The sequence below is a fragment of the Aythya marila genome (assembly GCF_965140915.1).
Source record: "Aythya marila genome assembly, chromosome: 24".
Classification (NCBI taxonomy): domain Eukaryota; kingdom Metazoa; phylum Chordata; class Aves; order Anseriformes; family Anatidae; genus Aythya; species Aythya marila.
In genome coordinates, this window is record NC_139065.1 from 5559947 (window position 1) to 5584954 (window position 25008).

Below are 25008 nucleotides of genomic sequence, written 5' to 3' on the forward strand. Positions count from 1 at the left end.
AGACCAAGAAGAAAAATACATGTATTTGTACAGCTCCTATTGATGGTAACAACTTCATTTTTAATTAATTATTTATTTATTTATTTATTGGAAGACAGAGCCTGGCTGATAAACCCACTTCCTTGTCACTGTTCTCACACCAGTACCAGGTGGATGTTCACCCCTCCTGCCCTCAAATTGGCACTTCACTCCCGCTTTACTCAGGCATAAGCCGAGCTGGGCAATGCTGCTCCCAGCCTCGTGTGACCTCGGTGCTTTGTTGTGCTGATGCTGAACTTGGGATCCTCCTGCTTTGTGCTTTCTCTTTGTAGCTGGGAAGCAAATTCACAAACAACAAGGTACATATCTGCCTGGAGAGGCATTGAGCCGGAGATCTCGGGTCTGACAGACATGTCCTGCCTACAAAATAAGGAATAGACATTCAGAAAAGATATTTTTTGACTGGAGTAATGTGCGGGGGTGTTTCTCTGGAGGAAGAGGGAGAGAATCAATTCACAAAGGGCTAGTCAATACGAGATGAAGGAGGTGACTGAGTTTATTTCTTTGTATGTGGTAGTATTTCATTGCAGCGTTAGAATAAATGAAACCACACAAAAGATTGATGCTGCGGAGATAACACCGCATTATCAGCACATATGCATATTGACATGCTGTATTACAAGGGGAGAGCCTGAGAAATTCCCCTTCTGATCACTCCAGCAACAGCTCCATTTCGCGAGGTCTCCCAGGGTGATCTCTGAGCGTTCCTGATGGCTTTCTGTCCTGGTGTGAGTGGTAAGGGATGAGATGCCCTCTCCTGGGTGCAGAGCAGTGACGAGGGAGAGGAGTGGGGCTGCAGCCACCTTCACTTGCTATGGGAGCTCCCCTGGCCTGGCACGAAGCTGGGGGATGTGACCGGCAAGTGCTGCAGGAAGGGAATATTTATTAACTTCCACTGGCCTCCAGCTCAATACTAGCTGATATTTATGGGAAATCTAATTTAGGGGTCAAATTTGACCTAACAATGTCTTTTTAATAATGTCCAAACCGAGAGGTTTCTGAAACTAATTAAGGATCAGGCTCCAGTCAGGTAGAGTAGTTAAGCTGTGAGAGCAGACTTCATTAAATGCGTCCAGAGAGAATATTTTAATATTTAAAGAGAGCATTTAATGTTTATATAAGTTCTCTTCCAATGCAAAGTCACTGTTAAATCACTTCAGAAGGTAGTTTTTAAAGCCCTTTATACCAGACTTTTATGCAGCAGGGCTGGCAAACACCCTTCCCAGCTCTCTTGAACCCAGTGAGGCTTATTAAAGGATTTGGTCTATCGGTGCAGATTTTCAAGGGTGAGGGATATAAAAACAAAATTTAACAAAACAGCTGTAGTAAGTTCTTTCTCTCCTGCAGCATCACCGTCTCCCTTGCTGTCAGTGCGATTGACGCGTGTGTTTTGCTCTGGATGTGTGGAGGTCTTAAACCACTACAGCTGGAGGGCTAAAGCTTGCAGAACAGAGGGAGTCTTTAACCGTACTGAAGGGCTGGGCTTTCAGTCTCCAGAGATATTGCTCAAGAACAAATCTGTTTACAAGAAATAGTTTGAGAGGAGAACTGTCAGTCAAGGCACTTCTATTCTCAGCTTAGGAGCAACTGGATGAGTAAATATACCTTTAGTTAGCTGGTGGCTAAATTAGATTGCAGCTGATGAAAAGCCGAAGGGATTTCTTGTCAAACGGCCCTCTCTGTTATCACCCCGGCACCCTCCTTCCTGTGTTGTTCAGGCTCTCACGATGGTTTCGAAGAAGGCGATGGCCAGTTTGCTGCTGGTGTACGTGGTGTCCATGTTGGCTGAACAGACTGAAGGCTTTGTGCCATTTTTCACCCAGAGCGACTTCCGAAAGATGCAGGTAACTCATGGGATGTCCTGCAGTGGCAGGAGCCCTGAAAAACATAAGGAAGGCTTCTTCCTCCCTCTGCTCCCAAGCCCTGTGTACACCATGCCACTGTTGATCCCATTGTCTGCCCCCTCTGTTAGGACAGAACATCTAAGAGTGGCAGTCCCTCCTCATCCCATAGTGGTAGGAGATGGCAGAGAACACTTCCAAGACTTGAGACTAAAGAAGAGCCTGGACTCCTTTACATAAAAACTAAAAAACCCGTGCGGGACATCATCTGCTGCTAGCAGCTCTTGCTTTTCTTTCCTCCATGCTAGTGGCTGTGATTCCTATAGAGAAGCTGCAGCCTCCCATCATCATACTGATGGGTCTTTTTGTTGTAACAAATAATTAACCATCCTCCAGATGGTTGTCACCTCTGGGATGTGCAGAGAGAATGTTTTTTCTTTTGATGTGAAACTAATACTGTTGAAAGGTGTCAGGCAGGCAGCCTCAGAGACTGCATCTTCTCCTTAAACACAGCCAAAGGGAGCTTCCCCCGCACGACACAATCCATTGATACTGGGGAGGAATCTTTTTTTTCCCAACACCTACTTGCTCACTGGATAGTGATTTCTTCTTATGGGGAGCACAGACATCCTTCAGCCTCCTTGAAGGAGGAGATGGGGACCCACGCACAGTCCCCAGACAGTTCATACATCGTCACCCTTTTAGTTATGTGTCTGATGGTGATTGAGGGGCTTCTGGAGGTACGTGGGTGAAATCAGTCTCAGCTTTCTTCTAGAGGCTGCCTCTTCTCCTCCGAGCACGTGTTCAAACCAAAGCGAGTGCACAGCAAGCAGTCAGCATGGCGCTGAGCACAGCCTTCGCTGTATCTTTCATCCTGTTTTGTCGGTCATACCCCGAAGCAACTCTGGCTTTTCTGTTTGGGGTAGGAAGAAAGGAAGGGTCCTGAAGCCAAGATTAGCCCCATAAGTGGGAAAGAACTGATGTTACAGACTTCCAAGAAAGTCTGGCCATATGTGTTGTCTGCACAGAGCTCTCCATTTGCAATGAGCTTGTGCAGGTTTTTGTTAAACTTCGGTGCCACTGAGACAGAAAAGAACCAGGACTGAGCCTATGGAATGGCTGCGTGAGGTCGGTGTGCTCAGCTGTCACGTCCTGCTGCCAGCAGTGTCTTGCACGGATCAAAGCAGTCATCCAGGAGTGTCAGGTTTGCTGCAGAGCTTTACCCGCAGTCCCATAACCCAGCCTTACACTGAGCATTGCAGCCCCTCCTGCATATCACAGTTACAATCCCCAAGGCCACGATGACCGCAGCTCTGTTCCCCATGAGCTGTGGCCCTAGGGTAGGATGCTGCAGGCAGCGCTCAGACCGCCAGTCCCTCTGGTTTTCTGCCCTGCTCCGTGGCTGTCGATGTGATGCAGAGAGGGTTTGGTACCTGTGCAAAGCTGCCACACGGCACCACTTCCCTGTTTGCTCTCTGCTGTGGGGTTGCAGGAAAAGGAGAGGAACAGAGAGCAGAAGAAATCCCTGACCCCGCTGCAGCAGCTGGATGAGGAAGGCCTCGCTGAGCAGGCTGGCGCAGATGTCACAACAATCCAGGTACGTTGAACCCTGCGACTCTGAGAGCTCATAGGGACACGTGGGGGAGAACTGACAGCCCAAGGGCTGCTCCATGGGGCCTGGTGACCACCAGGTGCCACAAGAGAAGCCAGAGGGTGTTATTAGGGAGTTCACAGCCTGTGTAAAGCAATAACACCCATTTCCTACCAGCTCTGCCAGGCAACCAGGCAAGGATGCACCAGAGAAAGGTTTTACCTCCAAGCCATAAATTATCTCAGAGGTTTAGCAGCCTGGTCACCCCTCAGACCTGCCTGGCCTCTCCCTTAGCATGGGAAGATGGAAACAACATGAGGTCTGTCTCCGCCGTTCAGTGAACGCCAGCCAACTGCAAGGCAGTAATTTGCAGCTCTGCTTCAGGTCTGGTTTTAACTTGTCACTCTTTCAGGCAGCTCCGGATCAGCTGTCTGGTGTCACTCACCTCCCATCTCAGTCCTCTGCACTGCCAGGATCTTATTTATAAAGTTGGGTCTGTACAGCTGCACCCCCCAAAGCCTGTATATAGAGCAGAAAATTGCCAATTTTAGGGATTTAAGTGCCAGTCTAAGCCCTCAAAGGCACGCTTACTTGGTTAGCTAAGTCCGAAAATTGCACTTTCCCACTTGAATACGGGGAGCCCTTTGCCCGGTCGATGCAGCCACTCCTGTGCTCAGCGCAGCTGCCTTCTGCCAGCCAAAGGAGCTTTTAGGTCTAGCCCAAGCAGCAGGACGGGCAGTGGGGCCAGCCTGGAGTTTGGCCAAGACACAGGTCGATGTGCAAGTGCTCTCATAACTGCGGTACACCGATGATCAATAATAGGATTTAAACAGCAAAGATTTGCAGTTCAAAGCATTAAACAGCTGGCACATCCCTTGTCCAATGCTCCCCAGACGCTGCAGCCCTCCCGTGCCTCCAGCCACGAGTGGAGCAGCTCTATTTACCTCTAGCACATCTGAGCCATGGCTCAAAGTCAGGCTGGAGGCAGGGCGATGTCTCCTCCTCAGCCCTTTCTAAGGCAGGATGCTTCGCCAGCATCAGTAAAGCTGCTGTCTTGAAGGGTAAAGGTATGAGATAGTGGGGGATTTTAAGATGCAGAAATGATTTTTCTTTGCAGCCTGTTGCCGGTAGGTGCCTTTCTCTGTATTTCTGAGTCAGACCATAGATGCTCCAACGCATGAAAACTTTGGCATTTTCACCAGCACAAGATTGCACTGCAGTACGTGGGGTTGACTTAATGTTGCTTTTCCCCATGCAAGGATCATCTCACATCAGCATTAGACCCTTTACTGACTTGAGCAAAGTGGGGTCGAAGCACTCAAACCTGCCTGCCTCTGCTCCCCTCAGCCTTTCCTGATTTTCTTGCTTCCTCCACAGCTAGCTGTTCCTGTTAAAGCCGGGATGTGGCTCATCTCGAGGCAGCTGGAAAAATACCAAGATGTCCTGGAGAAACTGCTCGCGGAGGTGTTACAGGACACCCCAGACGGTACTGTCAGAAGGTTGATTCCTGCCTTGGGAATTCTGCCTTTCCCTCCTCTCAGCAGCTCATCATCACCGAGATATTTATATTCCTCAGAAGGGCTTTTGTGTCATGTTTGCTCACTTTACAGAGTCCTCAGATACCCCACCCACTCACATGCACGCGGTTCCCTTCTGGGAAGGTTATACACTCTCTTAGGGTGCTGTCCTGGCCCCAGAGCCACTGTTGACTGTTAGCAGCATTGCAACACTTCCCAGCAGCTCTCCCCAGCCCTGCTTTCCACCTCCCTAGTCCTCCCCAATAGTCCTCAGTCTTTAGGGTGTAATTTCCAACAACACTTACAATGCTAGCTGCATTAGAATTGTAATGCAAGCTGTGAGGCACTTTGGCACCCACAGGCAGGTGTGGACACCTTGCTCCCTGCACTGGGGCTTAACACTGGGTGAATTGGCTGCAGCTCAAGGTCTTGAGTGCTAACAAATCCAGCCCTGGGATTTTCTCTTAGTGTATAGGAATTGCAAAAGGAAAAATGCAGGGGCGGGGGGGGATGCATCTGTTCCAGCCTCAGGAGTGATGGAATGATTATCACTAGTATTATCACTGAACCTTTGTCTGATTTGGGCTTAAATACCCCAGACAACAGAGTCCCTGTTATCCCTGGGGGAGTTATTTTACTTTGGCCTGTGCTGATTTCAGCCTCCTTGTTTTTCAGGTGAGGAGCTGAGAAGGAGAAAATGATATAGAAAGCCTGGGAAAGACTGAATGATAAATTTAAGGACACTTGTTCTTTCCTCTTTGCTTTTTAGCTGACTGATATCTGCAGCATCAGAAGAGAAAGCGATGCAGCTTGCTAAAGCTGAAAGACTCCACTTATGTAAACGAAATCTGTAAAAGAGATTAACAACAAAATCTGAGGTGAGATAATAAAATGCGCAGTATAATTAAATGGAGGATTTGTGCCTTTTTTTTTCTGCATGCATCTCAGCCAGATGGCAAGCAGCAAGTGTGGGAAAGACGAGAGGGAGGGTTTCCAGTTCTAGAGAAATCACGTCCTTCTGAGAAGCACAAAGCATGCTGCAGCACATGAGTAATTAATCTTCGTGGACTAATAGCTTTTAACCTTCCCTTTTGGCAAAGAGGGAAACTGAGGAACATTTACAGGGACAAACCAGGGACAGAAGCACAGGCTGAGGAGCTTGGGTGTGGGTTCCCACCCAGCTCAATGCTCCAGACACAGCAGGGCAATTCTCCTACACGGCTGGGAGAATACCGGAGTCCTGATGTGCAGTTTCTACCTGCAATCTTAACTCCCTGTTGCTCAGCCAGGCTACACGCATCTAAACAGCATTGCAGGGAACACCTCACCCGTAGCTATGATGTGAACAGACACAGTGTGAAATGACACAGAGCTCTGGCCCGATTTCTGGCTCTCAAACAAACCTCTATGTGACATCGTAATTCCACTTGAACATATTGCTCTCCATTTACATACCTTTGGCTTATTTTAGAGCTGCTCCTCTCTACTGGCAGCAGGAAATCCAACATATGTAAAGTAAGGACTGATGAGATGAATGGTACGTATGTGAATATATCCGACTTCAATCCAATTTTATCCTCCCAACCTAACGCAAATTCTGTTCTTACTGAGGCTCATTTAAATAGCTGTGTTTGTGCTAGAACAACACATACACGCTTCTAGCTCCTTGGTGCACTGTCTGCTGCAAGCCATCCCTTAGGAGAAATGAAATCTCCCGATGTATAATGCAACATCCAGCACAGAGTGGATTCCGGTTTTAATATTTGATTCGAAGGTATACTCCTACTGAATAGACTGATCAGCTCGGTGTAACTGGAAGTTTGCAGGGATTATTGCTGAGGCAGGTTGAGCTATGGAAGCACTATAAAGGAGTCTGAGCAGGAGGAAAATAATACATTCCATTAGGCTGGAAATAAAAGCAACTGTATGTCTTGCTGGGCTCGGAGCTCAGCCAGTGCAAATCAGTCTGCAGTGGAGTGATACCCATGGGAAATCTGTCATGGAAATCACCGGAGGAGCTGCACTGTGTTTACACCAGTGTCCAGCAAGGTCAGAGACGAGGCTGTTTGCTTTGAAGGGGCACTCATTACTTCTGAAAGACCTAAATCCTTACCCTAGGCTTAATTTTGCCCTGCTATGGCGGGTGGAAAAAAAACATGGATAGTTTCCACCTGAAGTGCAAGCTGCTTCTTAGATCCCTACAGAAGCTCTACTGCAGGTCGGAGCTGTCTCTCTAGCATCCCTCTTGCCCTGCTCTTTCACTGAGGGGGTTTCCTGGCTCCCCATGCTGTGTAGGAAGGAATGTTACCCAGTGGCAAGCAAAAGTAAATAAGTGGCAAAAGTAAATAAGAAAGTGAACGTGAGCCTCTGGGATTTGCTTCCTGGACCATTTCCATGCAGATTGGCGCTGCAGAGCCTTCTATAAGGAGATCCACAAACGAGCCTTTACTGGGATGTCTCCCTCTGATCTTCGATTTTGACCCACACAAGCCACTGCTGGGCTGCAGCAGCAAGCTCTGCTTTCACCCCAGTCCTTGGTTGTGCTCTATTCCCAGTTGACCAAGGTATAAATGAGCTGTGGGATGCATGGCAGCTTGTGACAATAACCATATGAACCCTCTCTCTTGTTCTGCAGCAATAACTTTACACCAAAGTGCAAGGGGGCCTTCAGCTTTCGGAATAAAATTCCCTCCAACTTGCAGGCTTGAGTAGTGGGAACAAAGCAGATATTCACCCCAACCACCCTCCCAAACATGACTCCTGCAGTCAGGGATGTATCTGGTTAAGAAGAAAAAGGGGTTCCAAATCGCGGGACACATCTGTATGCACAGTGCCCCCAGCAGGCTGCTTTGGCATGGCTCAGCCAGCAGCGCTGAAGTCCATGCCTGCAAGCAGGTAGGAAGATGTTGCTGCTCCAGAAACCAAACAAGTCCCATGGCAGGATGAACAGCTGGGGGAAGAGAGGCTGGAAAGGAGGAGAATGAGAGAAAAGGATGAAAGTGGCACCCCCTTTCTAACCTAAGCTTGTCAGGCTGAGGACACGACATACGAGGAGGACAAGAAGTGGTGTTCTTGGGTCACACCTGTGCCGCGGCTGTGAGTGACAGGGTGTTAAATCGGCACAGTCGGCTCCCAAGTAAGATTTGACACTTCCCCTAGTGGCATATGCAGGACTGTCACCCAAATACCATGGGATAAGAGGTGGGGGTGGGATGGCGGTTTCTCTGGCAGCCCCTCTGTCAGGGGTGGGCAGTCATCTGCTGACTTGCTTTTTGGGATGCAGCACGCTCCCCTCTTAAGGCACTGTGTAAAGATGGTGCAGATCTATTTCTACCCCTCTGCTTTTACCACTCCTGTCTTGGTGCTTCAGGAGGAGAAGCAGACAGCATGGCACTCCTGCTCTTCCCATTCGATAGCTGAGTCACTGCCAGCTGGCCTAAGACAGCTTCTGGGCTAGCAGGACAGGTGGAGGGTGTCCCGTCCTCACTGTCCCATCTTCCCACAGCCAGCTCAGGATATTTAGAGCCAAGATATTCCCACCGTGGGCTGGGAACTGGCTTTCCTTAGCCAAGGATCTCTGAGCATCACAGCCCATCTGCAGCACTGGCAGGGCTGTGCTCGCCCCGGCAGCCTTTGCTGCTGCCCAGAGCTGTGTGGCTGATGGAGGGGCTGCACAAAACAGAGGGTCCACTGTCAACCTCACCAGCAGCACTGTTGGCAAGATAATGGGAACAAATAGGTGTTTGTACATGGGGCTATGCCCTCTGTCATCTCCAAGAGGCTGTCTTCTCCTGCCTCCTTCTCCATGGTGTCCAGGTACGTCTAGGGAAGGCAGTGATGTTCCCAGGGTCTGGCTTGCTAGGGAAGAAGGAAGAGGGGCAGTGGATTTCTCTCCACAAGGAGACATCTGTTTCTGCTGAGCATTGGTCCTGCCAACCTCCCTTCTGCAAAAGAATCACAACTTTTCCCCAGTCCTCCAACTCTCAAACACCACTTCCATGTTCTCCACTGTGAAGGTCACCAATGCTGGGCCAACTGCTGCAACTTCCCTGACTTCCAGAAGCAAATGAAGATGAAGAGTGGTGCTCTTCTCTGCTCTGCTCCGCTCTCCTCAAGCAAGATAAATTCACTTAATTCATGAGCTTGTATGAGCTCATGCTTAGATACCAGCATGCATCTGCAAGTCTAGGCAGAGCTTCTCCAAACTGTCTGCAAGCTGTGAGCTTTCAGAAACTGTGTACTAAGAGCATATTCTAATTCTGTATTTACATTAGACACTACTCCAAATTATTAGCTGTCAGTTGTGCTTTCCACTTAGTGAGCAGGGGAGGCTCGGCTTCGCACATTCACACTTCCCATCGGAACGGAGTATGCTCTTTTAATGGGCTCCCTGGCCTCTACTAAGTGTATATTTGTTGTTGCTAACCAGATTAACAAATCTCAGTATCTCGTTGCTGCTTTCTCACATAAATCAGGAAGAGCAAGGCAAGCCTTGTCTGATGCCCTGAATTAGACGAAGGGCACGACAGCAAAGTGAGCATGAAAGGAGGGCGAGAGGAAGCTGAGAGCCTCGCTGACTTGCCTTGTATTTAAGGCATTCATTAAAATCAAAGATGCCCTCACTTGCTGGAATTGTACAAGATGCAACATCTAAGCTGAGGACACAGCGGAGGTTTCTGTGTCCTTCTGTACTCCATCCTCACAGTTGTGAGTGGCAGGCAGCCATGCCAGGGCTCTTCCACAGCCCCTTCCCCACAGGTCCCACTCCTGTGGCACTGCGATGTTTCCACGGCTCTGGTATCATCTGTCGATCACAAAAACAGCAATGTACAGACAGTCTGCAAGCATTCATCACCACTTTTTCATTATCTTTAATTAAATTCTGATATTAAGCCACAGTATTTCAGCCACTTTCATTACTTTCTTTACAGGCGGCAGCAGGAAAAAGCAATTACTGTACATCACTGCTGTGCCAAAATAAATTTTTGAGTTGACATTTGGTTTTGCCTTTTTAGGCTTCAAGTACGTAAGGAACCTCCTTCCCCGGCAAAAATCCCCAGGACCCAGATCCTGATCCTGCCCAAAGCGGTGGCAAAGTGCCAGCCCGCCTGGCAGGTGCCAGTTCAACGACTGTAACTTGGCAGAGAGGAAAGGGATGAGGAAAACATGTGTAGGGGGGTGGCAGGTGGCAGGGAAAGACACTTCTTACTCCATAAATGTCCCTAAAAGTGTCAAAAATTGGTACAGCTTGGTTGGAGCGAGGCGAGAGGAGCTCACCACCCCTACTCGCTCCAGTGCAGTTTGGCTCCCAGCGTGATGGGGCAGTGGCACTGGTCGGCTGGGAATGATAAGGTTGCTCTCATCTTGCTTTCCCCGTTCCTCCCCCTGTCCCCTCTCCTGGAGTGGGCAGCACCATTCCCTCCGTGAGAAGCACCTTCACTCGATCTGCACAATCTTCTACAAGAAGGTTATCAAGGCCCTGGAGTGTGCCCAAAGCAGGGCTATGAGGCTGGGGAAGGGCCTGGGACACAAGTCCTGTGAGGAGAGGCTGAGGGCACTGGGGGTGTTTGGGCTGGGGAAGAGGAGGCTCAGGGCAGAGCTCATGGCTCTCTGCAGCTCCCTGAGAGGAAGCTGTGGGGAGCTGGGGGTCGGCCTCTGCTCGCAGATAACCAGGGACAGGACCCGAGGGAACAGCCTGGAGTTGTGCCAGGGGAGGTTGAGGTGGGCAATGAGGAGCCATTTCTGCTCAGACAGAGCGGGCAGGCGTTGGGACGGGTTGCCCAGGGAGGTGGGGGAGTCCCCGTCCCTGGGGGGGCTCCAGGAGAGGTTGGGGCTGGTGCTTGGGGACACGGCTCAGTGGGGACAGTGGTGGCAGGGGATGGTTGGAGCAGATGATCTTGGAGGTCTCTCCCAACCTCGGTAACTCTATTCATACGGCGCCACCCACGGGGGCCGAGGGACACCGCCTGAGGCCCCCTCCCGCCCTTCCCAACATGGCCGCCCGGAGGGGGCCGCGAGCCCCCCCCAAGATGGCGGCGGCGCTTCCTCGTCGGCCGAGTCCTTCCGGCGAGGCCCGGAGCCCGGCCGCGGCCATGGCGGAGCTGACGGACGCGGAGCTCCGCAAGGAGCTGGTGGCGCTCGGCTACCGGCCGGGGCCCATCACCGACACCACCCGCAAGGTCTACGTGAAGAAGCTGAGCTGCCTGCGGGCCGAGGTGGCGGCGGCGAAGCGCAGGGGCCGCGGAGCCCCGCCTAGCCCGGCCCGCAGCGCCGGCAGGCCGCAGCAGGCCTCGCCCTCCCGGCCTCGCCTCGGCTTCAGCCCCAGCGGCAGGGAGAAGGAGGAGGAGGAGGAGGATGAGGAGGAGATGGAGGACGAGGAGATGGAGGAGGACGAGGAGGAGGAGAGGGGGCAGCCGCCAGTGTCCCGCAGGGAGGCCTCAGGGAAGGGCGGCAGGCTGGTCTGGGGGGGGGCCCGGTACAGCGGCAGGGCTGAGGGGGGCTCGGCCCGGGGGCTCGGCTCCGGTTACGAGTGGTACCTGGACGAGGACAGGAGCAGGGGGCGCACGGCTCGGCCAGAGCCAGCCCTGGATGGGTTTGGGGGGCTGAGCCCCGTGTCGCCATGGGGCACGTCTGCAGAGAGAGGGGGAGCGCTGAGTGCGGGGTCAGCGCTGGACACCGATGGGTTTCGGGTTTCGGGCTCCTCAGTGTTTGGGGGGAGCTCAGTGGAGAGAAGCAGGGGGCTCAGCGAAGTGTCTAGGCCGTCCCTGGATGGGTTTCGGGAGTCGAGCTCCTCATCCCAGTGGAGCACATCTGTGGAGAGGGGTGGGGGGCTCAGCGCCAGGGCTGGACTGAGGACATCCCTGGATGGGGCCGGGGGGCTGAGCTCCGAATCCTCCTGGGGCACATCCACAAGCAGAAGTGGGGGGCTGAGCTCCAAACCCCTTTCCAGCGATGGGAGCGGGTACCTGCCATCTAGGAGCGGTTGGGGTGCGTCGCTAGGACGAGTTACAGGGCAGAGCTCCCCGTCTCTGTCAGAGGCAGCAGGAGATAGGAAGGGTCTGTCCTCCTACAGCTGGTGGAAGCAGGAGAGCGAGGTAGCGCCCAGCACCCACTGGGGATCTGCAGCGGCACGTTCTGGCTTGAGCCACCAGTTTGGGAGAGGGGAAGAGGATTTGCTGTCCAGTGTTCGGAGGAAGGAGGACAGGGAGCCGAAGCCTGGCGGCTGGGCAGGGGGCCTGGCCCGGCGGCTCCCCTGGAGCTCTGCAAGCAATGCAGGGCTGGCCTCGGGCAGCCGCTGGGATGCATCGGCAGCAGGACAGGGAATAACGCCCCGCACGAAGCTGCTGCGGACAACCCCCAGGCAGCGGACGGAAGGAAAGGGCAAAGGCCTCGAGTACTACCTCTCCAAGTTCCTTTTCCTTGCCAGCTTTGTGCTGCTGATGATTTTTCTGGGCATCCTCATGGTGAAGATGATTGGGTCAGGCTGGCTTGACAAGGGAGAGGAGAACTGTACGTGCACTGTTTTAATCCAGTTTTTAAACTTTACTTTTCATGATTTCCCTTTATTACTTCTATCACCGTCAGATTTATCATTATCAGTGCCATAACTTGACACCTCTATTTCTGTCCCTATTTCCCTTTCCCCTTGTCCTTGGGAAACCTTGTTAGTGTCATTGAAAGTCAGTCAAGTGTGTGCTTATTTTTCCCCGCTCAAATGAGTTTGGCCTTCAGTTTTTCAAAACCCCAGGTTTTATGGAGAGCAACGTTCCTGCTAGGAAGTATTTTATGACTGTCCATTGTGTCACATAATGCCCGTGTAACTGCCTGTGGCGTGTTTTAATGTTAGACTCTGCAAAGCACTGACCGCAGAGAAGTACAGAGTTGGAATTGGTACTTCTGCACCTCGAGTGTGGCAGAGCTTCAGTGGGATATGACAACGGGCTTCCCCATTGCCTTGCTTATAGAGCAGAGTTCCCCAGCTAAAGCAAATTGAAATACTGACGCTTTATGGCTTTGAACTGAACGAGGAGTTTTGATTTGGAACTGAAACTGGGCGTACTGCTTGTAGATGTTTGTGCGCTTTGTGTGTGCCAGGATGTGTCCTGGTTCCTCAAAGCCAGAATAAAGCTATCCAATGTCACTGAATTTCTGATGGGCCCTTTAGGACGTTGTTAGGTAATTGCTAAACCAGTGATACTTTAAAGCAAGAAGTCATACAGCACAGCTGAGCACTCTTTTAAGTACACAGGTAGTTAACAGTGCTAGAAGGGAGTGTATGACCAACCCGTGGCCAGTCCGTATCCAATTGTCAGGGCAGGAGGCAGCTGTTAAACCAGAGGCCATAAGCTGCAGAACTAACAGCTCCGAGTGAAATAGACCTGCTGCTTCTGCCTTGCAAAGTCTCAGTTTAAATCCTTGTTACTACCGTGATATGTCAGGTGACCGTGGCATACAGTGGGTGGCATTACTAGATTGCAAAAGATCAGTGCAAGTTCTCATCTACTCGCATCTACTTAAACAGGAGCTGTTAAAACACCTGGGCCACAATTTTTACTTTGCAGATGAATGGGGTTCATTGTTTTCACCCTGATACAAAACCACTTCTATTTGTTTTGCTTTCAGCACTGCCTACCAAAGCAGTGCTTTGAATGTGCAAGGTACTGTGCAAAGTAAATTAAGAACAGCAGAATCAGACTTGAAAGTAGAGCCTTTTTTAAAAGACATAATTGCTTTCTTGATCAAAGCTATTGTTTTGCAGCCAGCTAACTTTTATTCCCCTTCTTCTCTCCCGTAGTTAATCTTTTGCATGTGGATTGTGACAAAAGAACAGATGATGTAAGCATATACTTATTTATCTTCAAGTATTGGGGATTGGGGATTCTCACAGAAGAGTAATTATTCTGGGAAGCTTCCACCACTATCAGTATCACTATAAAATTATTAGTTCTATCTTTTGATTTCATGAGTTGGAATTAATGGGCCAGATTAAATTGGGATTGTATATGAGACTCTGAAAGATAAAAAATTAAATTCCTGATTATGTGAATCAATTTCTTTAATAGTTGTAACAGAAGTAATATTGGTTTACAGACAAAGCCCTACCTGTGTTCAGCTTCAACAATGCAAGACTTAATCCAATTCCCTGAACTTCATTTCAAATTGTTTGTACAGCCTTTTTTTTTTTTTTTTTTTATCATAATGCATTATTTTGAGAGAAAAAAAATGTGTTGGATTCAGCATTATGGTTGGTCTCCTGTGGTGTTTGGGGCATGCAGAGTTGATCTGCGGTCTGTCTGAGGGGGTGTCTGTGGTGCAGCCTGGGCAATGAGCTGGGGGAGTCAGTGGCACTTGTACAGGATGTGCAAGCTCACTTTTGACTCAGAAACTGCAGCTCTTTGCTGTAGGCGTGCTTAATTTGAACTAGTGATGCAGAACTGAGCCAAACCCCACTGCTGGTATTTCATTTTGATGTTTTTTAGCTAGTCTGACTGCTGCCCTGTTGCTGCCAGTTTATTCATGTTCGTTACCTGTTTCTGACTTTCAGTTCTGTCAAGCCAAGCACAAGGACATAATAATGAACATACTGCATGAGTTGTATAACTACTTGTCCATACAAGCCGGTGAGTTCCAATTGTCATTATAAAGCACTTGTGAACGTTCCACAAACTGCCTCTCCCAGCTGTCTGGACGTTTTTAACCTTAGTTTGAAGAGAGGGGTTTGCAGAACAGTCAGTTCCACTTGAGGAGCTCTGAGAAAGTCAGGTAATAGAAAAATAGAAAAAGATGTGTTTATTTTTAATCTGAACAGTGCTTAGCTAATGCGCTTATATCACTGTGCTCTTGTGGAGCAAGTGTTCCTTGCACTTGATGTATTGGGAACTTGAGGTACAAATATTCAGCTTTATGGTTCTTTTCTACAAGTATCTTGAAATTGTCTTCAAGACACTCAGAGCCAGTAAGTATAAACTTACAGCGTGTTCCTACAAATGGAGTTGAAGCGACTTAAGAAATTTGCCAGTTCTCTGCTGAAGTGTGGTAGCTGACTATGTGAATGCTTCTGTGTTTTCTCGGTCTTGAGTAAGGCAGGTTCACTTGGCTGAGGAGCTAACCCCACGCAGTAGTTAGCCAGTCTCTACCATATATGTGCCAGTCCAATCCATTACTAGTATTTTGTGATGGAGAAGGCTGCTAGAAGTTCAGTGGACAAATAAAACCTTTTTGTTGGTGGTGGTTTTTAGATAATAGTGTTAATCAGCGATGGTGCATAAGTTCCATTTTTCAGATTTCAGACCTCAGCAGGGCTGAATCCTTTAGATAACTGGAATTTCATAGAATTGCTAAAGCTTTTCAAACCAGACTTCGTATTGTGAAATGCCCACCAGTTTTACATAGTCTCTTAGCACATTTGTTTAGTCAGCTTTGTGAAGCACGATGTAGAAACCCAAGTTCCTGGCCAATATTCCTTTGCCTGTGTAGAAGGCAGAGCTGGGCTATAGGCTTCTTAGAAGCATTTTGTGTGTTAATCTGGAACTTCAGCAGTGCAGTCTTTGGTGCTTGATGGAAAGAGCCCCTCTGCAGGGCTTTAGGTCAGAGAGGCAGTTACATGCTCCTCAAAGGGAAGAAATGGCATTTTTTCCCCTCGTTCTGCGCAGAGTAGTTCACACGCTGAAACATGAGGTTTGATTGCCCCTTTCCAACCTATATGCAGTGGTTGAGGGTTTTATTAATAGTCATAATCTTATCTGCCTACCATATAAATCCCACCTTGTAATCATTTTGCCCAGAGCTATAGTTGAATTTAAAGGGTAGCATTTATAGACAGTTCAGTGTGCTTCTGAAGTGTTCGAAGGCTTTTTTAAAAAAACATGATTTCTCTTTGACTTTTTTACCAGGTAATTTTGAATGCGGAAACCCTGAGAATCTAAAAAGCAAATGCATTTGGGTTAGTGAAGCAAGGGATCACGTGGTGGTGAGTAGGCTGTGAACAGCTATTGTTATAACGTAGTGCTTAGTCTCTTACAAGGCAATAAATAATAGACACTAAAGCAATTCACCATCTGTTTTACTTCCTCATCCTGTTTTGATTCTTTCCCATATCTCTAGTCTCCCCTTTGGCCAGTCCTGTTCTCAGCAGTTCGTTTGAAAATAATCTTCTCCTACATCTCTGATTCAGCCCCTGTAAATCTAACTTAATGGTTTGTTGTTTCGCCATAGTCATCAGTCTTGTGAAACCAGAAATTTCCCTGGATTGAGGGCTGGGCAGAAGAAAGATTTTTCTATACCCAAAAGTGTCAGAAGACAGACTGCTTTGATCTAGCATTCCATTTCTTTCATGGTAAACTGTCAGTAAGATTATGTTGTATTTAGTGGTTAGTCTTAACAGTCTGGGATAGTGTTATTTTACAGAGTGCTTCATGCATCATCTACCAGAGTCAGAAGATTTTAGTCCAGACCAAGCTTCAGACGTAGTTTTCCTTCCTTCGGTTTGCAGAATTATGATAAGAATTAACCTAGGGACAGACTGTATAGAATAAATTCTCCCCCTACTGTAATAAAATAATGTTATTTGGTATTTTAAATGAATGGAGAACCAATCTTCTTATGGATTCTTCTGTGCAGAATATAACTGGTAGTTCCCCGCAGAAGTTTGAGGCTGCCCTGCACTGGATACTGAACAGTAACAAGGATTTAGGAATATGGTAAGTGGAAACCCACTGTTTCAAAATCTCGTTTCTTGGTGTTGGCTGCTACGTAATTTGACATCCTGTGTGGTGTGCACAAAATGCTTCCATTCCTCATTAGATTTCCAAAGATAATCTGAGATTGGCTTTGTCAGTGTTTGGTAGGCAAGATTCCAAATAAAACGTACGGTCCTGCTGCAGAGATTGGCAACTGCAGACATTCCTTCTGAGCGTGTTTCCCAGCCTGTGTGCTGGGGGACATTGCGTTCACGAACACACTGTTTCGCAGATGAAGTAGAAATCTGAGGTCATGGCTGCTTGTGGCTCTCAACTGCTACGTTGTGCTTACTGCAGGGTTTAGAAGTAATGGTCCTGGTGTCTTGCTCACAGTCTTTTGACTACAGTACTCATGTTAAACATGCCCATGTACCCACTTTTTGCCCAAATAATGCATTCCTTCAGTACTCTTACTGTAGCCAGAGCTTCAGTATTGTGTAGAACTGCATCCTTTGACCAGAGGGATCGAGTTATTTAGGTCAGTGAAACGTTCTCTTCAGTAGGTAACAGCCCACATGCTTTGGGATCCTTTGGAGGAAGTTCTTGTGAGGAAGAGAGGAAATAGATTGTTGAATGGTTGGTATCTTTTCTTTAGTGTCAGTTGTCTTTCTGGCAGAACACACAGTACATGTTAAAAGGAACAAACTGGGACTATGTAGGGGTTGGTCAGTCACCAGTGGGGCTTTATTCTTTTGGGTTTCTTGGCTACCACCCACTTCAGTACATGAGAAATGGCAGAAATACTAGTTTCTTCAGGTGAAAAAACACAACATTCAGGCCATAATCTAATGAAAGACTGTTATCCAGAGTCCACAGACATTATTATCTGCCTCTGGGAAGTGTGGGCTGCCTCCACTGTATGTTACCTCTGAAGTTGAACATTTGTTTGCGTTTTAATATTGCTGAATGTATCTCTGATTAAATGAATTGTAGCATTACAGTAGTAATGCTAGAGCTTATGGGCATAGCTTGTATGAATTGCCACTGCTTTATTTTTTTCCCTAAAAAAATTTCGGTGGCTGCTGCTGTGATTTAATGATCAGACAGTGTCTACTACTTTGATTCCTGGTGTGTGGCAAATTCCCAGGACAGGATATTGCTTTCCTGGTGGCAGGCTCGGATTTGTGGGTGGGCTGGGATCCAGAGTTTTCAAATTTATATTTTCATACGGGAGCAGTGCTCGTGTCAGGAGCCTTGTGGTACGATATATTTCCATTTTTTTTATTTTCATAATTAGCAATTTTGCCGGCTGTTCGCCAAATGGATCCACTTTCATGAAGTCTGCGTAGCGTGCAGAACGAGTGTTCAGCATGCTTAAAAACCTGCGGGTGGCATTTTTAGCAAACGCTACGTGAGGTTATTTTTCTAGGTGCTAGTCTGAGAGGCAGAACTGAAAATGAGCTCTGCACTCGGTGATTCTCCTGCATATTTTAAATATTTTCATGGAATTTGGATTGTAAATAAGACAAGGGGTGGGAAACAACTGTGCGTCTCCAGCTACTGTAGAATCCAGTAACCAAATACAAGCTGTCAGCAGTTTGTGAGCTGTGCGCTAGTAAATTGAGAAAATGTCTTTGTCTAATAGGTTATTCATTGCAAACCTAGAATGAATTAGTAGCTTAAAAAAATGAAATCCCCTTTAGTCTAATTCCTCTGAATCTGATGGCTCTCACTTGGTTTGCTTGATGCCTGTTGGCTTAGAGTATCTAATAAGGAAACCACATCAGTGTAGATCTATATATAAAGAAGGGAGTTAAAAGCATATCGGCTAGCGCAGCAGGTGTGGACGAGTGATTTTGCAGGAGGATGTGTTATCGATTTTGCCGTGAATGCTTTCTGAGGGTGTGTCTGTTTCTCACTGCAGATACAGTTGATGTGTTGTCACTTTTCTAGCTAAACTGTTTATGCTCATCTGTACTGAGGAAAACAGCGCAACCTCTGTGGACATTTGCAGTCTCCCTCAACTGCTCTCTCTGCAATTGCTGATGAGTGACTCAGTAAACATTTCCATTTCTCTGTGCTGGGAGGTGGGAATCCAATTTAAAGTTTAATCTTCTACACGCTGAGAGGTGCTGTCAAAGAGTCTGCAGAGGGAGACTTCAGTTTACCAGTGGGAGTTCCAGCCCTGCTGCCTTTTCTAAAGCCATATCCATTCCTTGCTAAGCAGCCAGTCCCAAAATGTTCTGGAAAAGAGAAGTTGCAAGGATGTTGGTGTATTTTCTTTGTGGTGTATAGAACGAGTTACTGCATCTGCAGTCTGTTTGTTCTCCCTCTCTTGATTAAAGACTGCAGTTGGAGTGTGTTCTCTCTTCACTGAAGATTTTCTGCCTCTTCCCATCAGGTTGAGAGGCACAGACCTTTCTGAACCAGTTACCAAGGTGGAGCAAGTGGTCTGTCTCGAATCCGCCCATCCTCAGATGGGTCTTGGCTGCCGTTTCCGTCGGGCAGTGGTCACTGCCATCATGAACCTTTTCCTGTTTTTCTGGAGTAAGTTGTCAGTGTTTCTAATCAGCTTTTCCCCTTGCTGGCTGTAGAGATGAACACGCATGTGCTCACACATTTTTCCAGCTGTATGAAATTACTAACAGAGGTGAAATAAATCTGCTGATGAGTTAATTTCTAATTAACCTTTGTTCTGGCAATAGAGAGAGACCTGTGGACCTGCTCTTGTGCTGTGAGTGCTTAACACTTACTTTAAATCAGCAAGCTGATTAGCTCTCTGAGTATTCCTCAAGTACCCATTACTGTGGTCTGCAAAATAAGTACGTTAACCTACCTGAAAGGTTCATTTTTTCTTTTTCTTTGTGCACAAGGCTACAAAGTCTTCTGGACTCTTTAGTAATGACTTGTAGCATTCCAGTGTTACAGGTTTTATTGGAATAGTCTGTCATGCCCCAGCTGAGACAGAAGTCTTACTGAGCAAGGTGATAACGAGAGATGAGTGTTGAATAGTTGATAATCTAGCCAGACAAGGTGGGGGTGAAAGGGGATAGTTATGTTTATTGTAGAGACTGAGATGCTAAAGTTAGCTCATGTTGTAACAGGGACATTTGTCAATGCTAAACCTTCACTATAGATCTGAATTTCAGGCTGGCACTGGAGCCCCAGGCTTTATCTCCTTATCAAGAAGCTATCTTCAGAGCAGTGGAGCTTGACAGTCTTCCTAAGTGATTATTGTGGGGGAGGCCTCTAGCAAGGAGAGAGCTCTGGGATTTAGACAATTACAGCCCTGTGGTCATGCTGAGGTTTCTAGTAGGGGAGAAAAAGTCTGTGATGAGGCCTTCTGACCACCTCCCACATGCACGCATGTTCTGCTGCTGCAGGTGTTGTCAGTACCAACAGTTTTATGGGGTGCAGCGGCCGTGGTGAACAAAATGAAATGCTTGGATTCAGTTCCAAGCAGGCCTGAGTAGCTGGCAGGAAGAATGCTGCTTCCAGGGAGGTGTCAAAAATAAAACTGCTAGCATTGAGCATGTACGCAGATGTCAGTATTGAATTCTATTTCTTTTCTATTCTTCTAGGTCTGGTAACTCTTTGGGGAATCCTGATCTTCCTTAGGTACCGCTGGCGGAAGATGGAGGAAGAGGAGCAAGCCATGTATGAGATGGTGAAGAAGATCATAGGTAGAATCCAGTAGCTTTCTAAACCCAGGTAGCACTGTTCTCCTCTCTGCAGCATTGAGGTCTCTCATTGTTTTGTCCTCCTGCCTTCTAGCCGTTGTCCAGGACCATTACAAGGAATGGGAACGTAACTTGGAGCGTTACCCCTATGTCGGCATCCTCCACGTTCGGGACAGCCTCATCCCTCCTCAGAGCAGGTGAGCTGAACTTTGTTCTTTAAGGAGCGTTGTCAGCACGATGTTATTCACCTCAGCTCAAAACTACAGTTCCTGGCTAAGAGACCATGAGCAGACAATTGCTGGGAAGCTGGACTGCAAGAAGTCTGTCTGGCCTTTCACTTCATAAAGGATTTTGACATAACTCAGGCTTTGTCTCAACCTGCTGCAGATTAATATGACAGTCCAGAGGCTGATATTTTGTGCAGTCACACGGTTTTATTGTCGTTATTCTGTTACACAGTAAGTGGATTTTGCTTTTTCTGGGCATGGTGCATCTTATTTTCTCTCCTTCATCCGATCTGTGTTAGGGTGCTCTCCTTTTTCTGAGCCGTTGTATCTTGTTCTGCAGAAGGTGCTGCACTTCTTAGGGCAAAACTTTACATGAATTGAATAGGGTATTGGGAGGCTCTTCTGAAGTGGTTGGTTTTGATGGTGGTTTTGATAGGTGATTTTGATGCCTTTTTGAAAAGGAAGCGTGGTCAAGGTGGTGGTGAGGCCAGAGGGCTGCAGCCTGGCTCTTGGTGGTTTACATGCCACTTATTTCATCTTTGCAGGATTTTTTTTTTTCCTTCTGGTTAAATGGCGTTGCTTTGTTTGCCTGACAGCACAGAATGCTGTGTGCGCTGCAGTCTTAAATGCTCTCCCTCTGTATTAGTCACAATACAACCAGTAGGAAAAGGAGTTATTTCAGCTGGTTTTAATTGATCTCTGTGTATGTGGTGCCCAGAATTACTAGAAAACTGATTCGAAACTGGAGTGAACTCCAATTTGCTCTCCTTGGTCTGAGAGATCTCTGCAGGGGAGAGATCAAGGGGGTGGCGGCAGCTTGCAGATCGAGTGCCTCTGCAACATGAAGCGGGCTGGAAATCCAGGGCAGTCATCAATTGCTTGTGCTGCCAGAGGGTCTCATCTTCCCCACTGGCAGGACTCGTGTGTTCATGTCCTGAGCTGAAATCACCTCTAAACTAGAATTCTGGTTTAATCTCCTTTGCTGTCTGCAAAGGGAACAGGAGGAAGCCAGCCCTAGCTTGATCAGCAGCCACAATGGCTGTGAGCAGGAAAGCACAATAAAGATACAATTCTAATTTATTTTCTTTTTGTCGCTGTTTCTTGCAGAAAAAAAATGAAGCGGGTCTGGAACAGAGCTGTGGAGTTTCTGGCTTCAAATGAGTCACGGATTCAGACAGAGTCACACAGGGTAGCAGGAGAGGATATGCTAGTATGGAGATGGACTCAGCCTTCGTACGTCTCAGATTCAGAACACTAAAGAGGAGCAGAAGTTGAGCAACTGTTGATATGTTCCTCTGCAAGGGGGCAGTCCCTTCTCTGGTAGTGGGAAAGAGCAGGTCACGGTCCTACTCTCCTTGGGTTGGGGATTGCACGTATCTGTTTGCTCTTCTTTCTGAAAATCTTCACACACAAAAATTCAGGGCAATAATGTTGGCTCGGAAAGAATATGGGCTTGAGCTGGTGGGAAGCTAGAATCACACCAAAGCCTTCCAGCAGATATCTGGCTTCTGTAGGCAAGCATGCCTAAAACAATTTTTTAAAAAGAACAAATTTTTATACTTGATATCAAGAGACTTAGGATCTCTCTGACAATGGTTAGGTTTTTAAAATTTGACCTCAATTTTGCAAAAGCCAATTGGTGGCAACATCCATCAAGGAATGTGTTTAAAGGAGATTAACATTTCCCATGGAAACATTAGGGTGGCAGTAAAGATACATTTTGTTAGAATTTGATTTTATCAGTACAAAGGTAGTGATGAAAGCACTTGCTGCTTCCTTAAAGGGAGAATGTTTGTGTCCACTTCACCCTTCAAAAATGGGGAAAATGAGTAATAAAAAAAATCAGGTGGAGGTCGTCGTAGAGGGAGGGCAGTTTGATGTGCCTTGATGGTTTGGGCTGGGCTGGGGAGGGAGGGATGGAGGAGCGTTTGTGATCCTGCTTCACTTTTTAAGTCTGCAATCTCTGTGCTTTATGTTTTCTGGGGGGTGGGGGGAATTTGGGTGGAAAGCAAAGAATATAGGAAGTATCAGAAAGCGCTTTCTTGTGGCTACAGCCAAAGGGACTGCTTTGTGGGCTATTGAAGAGCAGCTTTGGAAAGTTTATTAGGGCTGAATGTACATGTTTATCCTGGGCAGCTGCAATGTGTGTGCTGTGTGTCAGAGCAGAGCTATTACAATGCTTGGAGTGTCAGTGCAGGGGTTGCCAAGTCAATGTTCCTGCAGCCTCGCGACCGGTACAAGGAGCAGCGATCAATCCTCTGTGCATGCTGCAGGCATTGTCTTTTGTATCTGCCATAATTTAATTACTTAAGTTTGGTTTTATATCCAGCAAAGGACTGTTTTTTGTTTTTGTGTTTTGTTTTTTTTTGTGTGTGTGTGTTTATTTTTTTTTTCTTCCAAAGAAAACAGCTCCAGTGCATGGCAGCTTAGACTGGGCAGAGATACTGTTAATCTACTTTTCCCAGTGCTATAAAACTGCTGTCCAAGTCACCACTGAGACAGCAGGGACCAAATTCATTTCTGGCATAAGCTGGTAAAACCTGCAGAGAGAAGCCAGCAGATATTTGAACCCATGTAACCAGCAGATGTTTTTAATCTTACCATTCTGGGTACCATGTGAATGTTTGCGTTCATCTCTGATGCTGGATGGGTGGAGAGCTTCCTCTCCATGCTTTGTGCTGGCAGGTAAGCTTAGGATGGCTGTCAGAGCTCTCCTGCCTGGTTTACAGGTTGGGGATGCCACGTGGAAGGCTGGTTCCTTGTGCCAATCCCTGCTTACCTCCCTGTATGAAGTCTGCACCTCTTCCCCCCGCTGCTGGTTTTGGTGGGGTGTTGCACTGTGCATCCTGCAGGCTGCAGCGGAAGGAAGGCAGAGACTCCTTGCATGCCTCCTGCTAGACATCAGCCAAAATGGGTGGAGAGAGGAACAAAACACAGGAGGTCTTGTGCATTACGTGGGAGGTGTCCTGAACAGAGTTGATTCTTATCCCTGTATTTCGGTTTTGGTTGCAAAGGTAGGGTGTTTGACCAAAAGAGGAGAATCGACAGCTGTCTTCAAGGCATTAACCACTAAACAGGGAATAAAGCGAAGGCAGCCTTGATTCTTCTGAAATGTTGTAACGAGATCTTCACTGCTGTCATCTTTCCAAACACCAGTGCCTACATTCTTAAGCCTTTTTTAATGTTTGCAGGTTTTGGGTTAACTTTTTTTAACCGTCCAAACCCGGAGTGAAAGGTTAAGCATTGCAGTCATGTTTTTGTATTACAATTGTTTTTGTAGAATAAATTTAACTGGCTTGGTGCTGTTTATTACACGTTCAATTTAGCTTTGTAAGCCAATATATAAAATAAATTTATTACAAATGATTTGTTACCTTTATTATTTTTTTTTGAGGAGTCACAGGTTGTTCCAAATGCTTCTGCTCATGTAGATCAAGTAGTTCCTGCTCTGGAGAGCTGACAGTTTCTAAGTATAACACTGAAGATGGTATGGGGATTGCGTGACAGCCTAATGAGACAATGTGGATCCTTGTGACGCTCGGTGATCTCAGCGCAATAGCCCAGGAGTATCAAATGTTTGGTTGCAAATTAAATCCGTGTTTTGGGAATAGTTGGCATTAAGTAGAGGTGAGGATGAAAGGCAGTTGTCTTGTTTAGTTGCGTTTTGAAGAGAGTGACAGCTTTGGGTGTTGTGGAACCGTAAATATTAGTTCAGCTTAATCGCTATTCCTGCGGTCCGCTGTAAAGCATTTACTCAAAGCGGGGAATGGGACGGAACAGTCAGTCTGCAGTGGCTGAGGGTGCCTCGAGTTTCTTACGTTTTGCCATTGTTCTCTCAAAGGCAGATCCCTCGTGCAGTGGGTGTGACAAGAGCTTCTGCACCAAGTCTTGATTCTGCTCCAAGCTGCTGCTGATCCTGGGTGCTGGGACCTCCTTAGGCTGTGGTTAGCTTGCCTTTTTTGGGGGACACGGTGTGAAATGCCAGGTGACGGTGCAGGAAGATTTAGGAGGTGGTGAGGGTGTGGGGTACAGCGCTGGAGTGGGACAACGTCCTTGCCCTTGCTCCTGGGCTGTTGTCTGTCACCAGGCACCACACTTCCTCCTGGTGTCCCATGGGTTAATGCTCTCTAAGCAAGTCTATTGCAAGGCACTATAAAAGGGAGGATATTTATATCAAGAATGAAGGCAAAAAGTCATTTTAGACTATTTACCAGATACCCGAGGTTTCCAAGGTTGCAAAGTGAGTAGAAGACACACAGGCAAATCTTGCATGAATGCTGGCAAGTCCTTGGGAAGTTGTCCTTGGGATCTGTTTGCCTGAGCATTTTCAATTCCTGTCTCACCTGAGTGTCAGTGACTCAGAGCATGTACACCACGAGCTTTAACTTCTCCAGAGTCTACTCGTGAGACAGCGACAGTAGTCCGTGAGTCATCG

At 47.5% G+C, this 25008-nt stretch overlaps 2 protein-coding genes across 2 annotated transcripts; both read left to right on the forward strand.

The window, feature by feature from the left end:
* Positions 1–1766: 1766 nt before the first annotated feature.
* Positions 1767–5738, forward strand: MLN (motilin; the record flags this gene model as incomplete). The annotated part of the gene is made up of 4 exons (XM_082778494.1): positions 1767–1883; positions 3373–3477; positions 4849–4957; positions 5664–5738. The coding sequence occupies 4 exons, from the start codon at positions 1767–1769 to the stop codon at positions 5687–5689; spliced, it is 357 nt and encodes a 118-aa protein (XP_082634620.1). The 3' UTR covers positions 5690–5738.
* A 5316-nt stretch (positions 5739–11054) lies between these two features.
* Positions 11055–24536, forward strand: LEMD2 (LEM domain nuclear envelope protein 2). The gene is made up of 9 exons (XM_082778291.1): positions 11055–12497; positions 13783–13823; positions 14533–14608; positions 15881–15957; positions 16608–16687; positions 19068–19213; positions 20248–20349; positions 20441–20543; positions 21681–24536. The coding sequence occupies exons 1-9, from the start codon at positions 11081–11083 to the stop codon at positions 21829–21831; spliced, it is 2193 nt and encodes a 730-aa protein (XP_082634417.1). The 5' UTR covers positions 11055–11080; the 3' UTR covers positions 21832–24536.
* The last annotated feature ends 472 nt before the right edge of the window (positions 24537–25008 follow it).

Excerpts from the sequence above, each read along its gene's own strand:
- LEMD2 (XM_082778291.1), top strand. The coding sequence starts at position 11,081 with ATGGCGGAGCTGACGGACGCGGAGCTCCGCAAGGAGCTGGTGGCGCTC. Across the intron at positions 19,214-20,247 it reads CCTTTTCCTGTTTTTCTGGA|GTCTGGTAACTCTTTGGGGA; the intron begins GTAAGTTGTCAG and ends CTATTCTTCTAG. Across the intron at positions 20,350-20,440 it reads GATGGTGAAGAAGATCATAG|CCGTTGTCCAGGACCATTAC; the intron begins GTAGAATCCAGT and ends CCTGCCTTCTAG.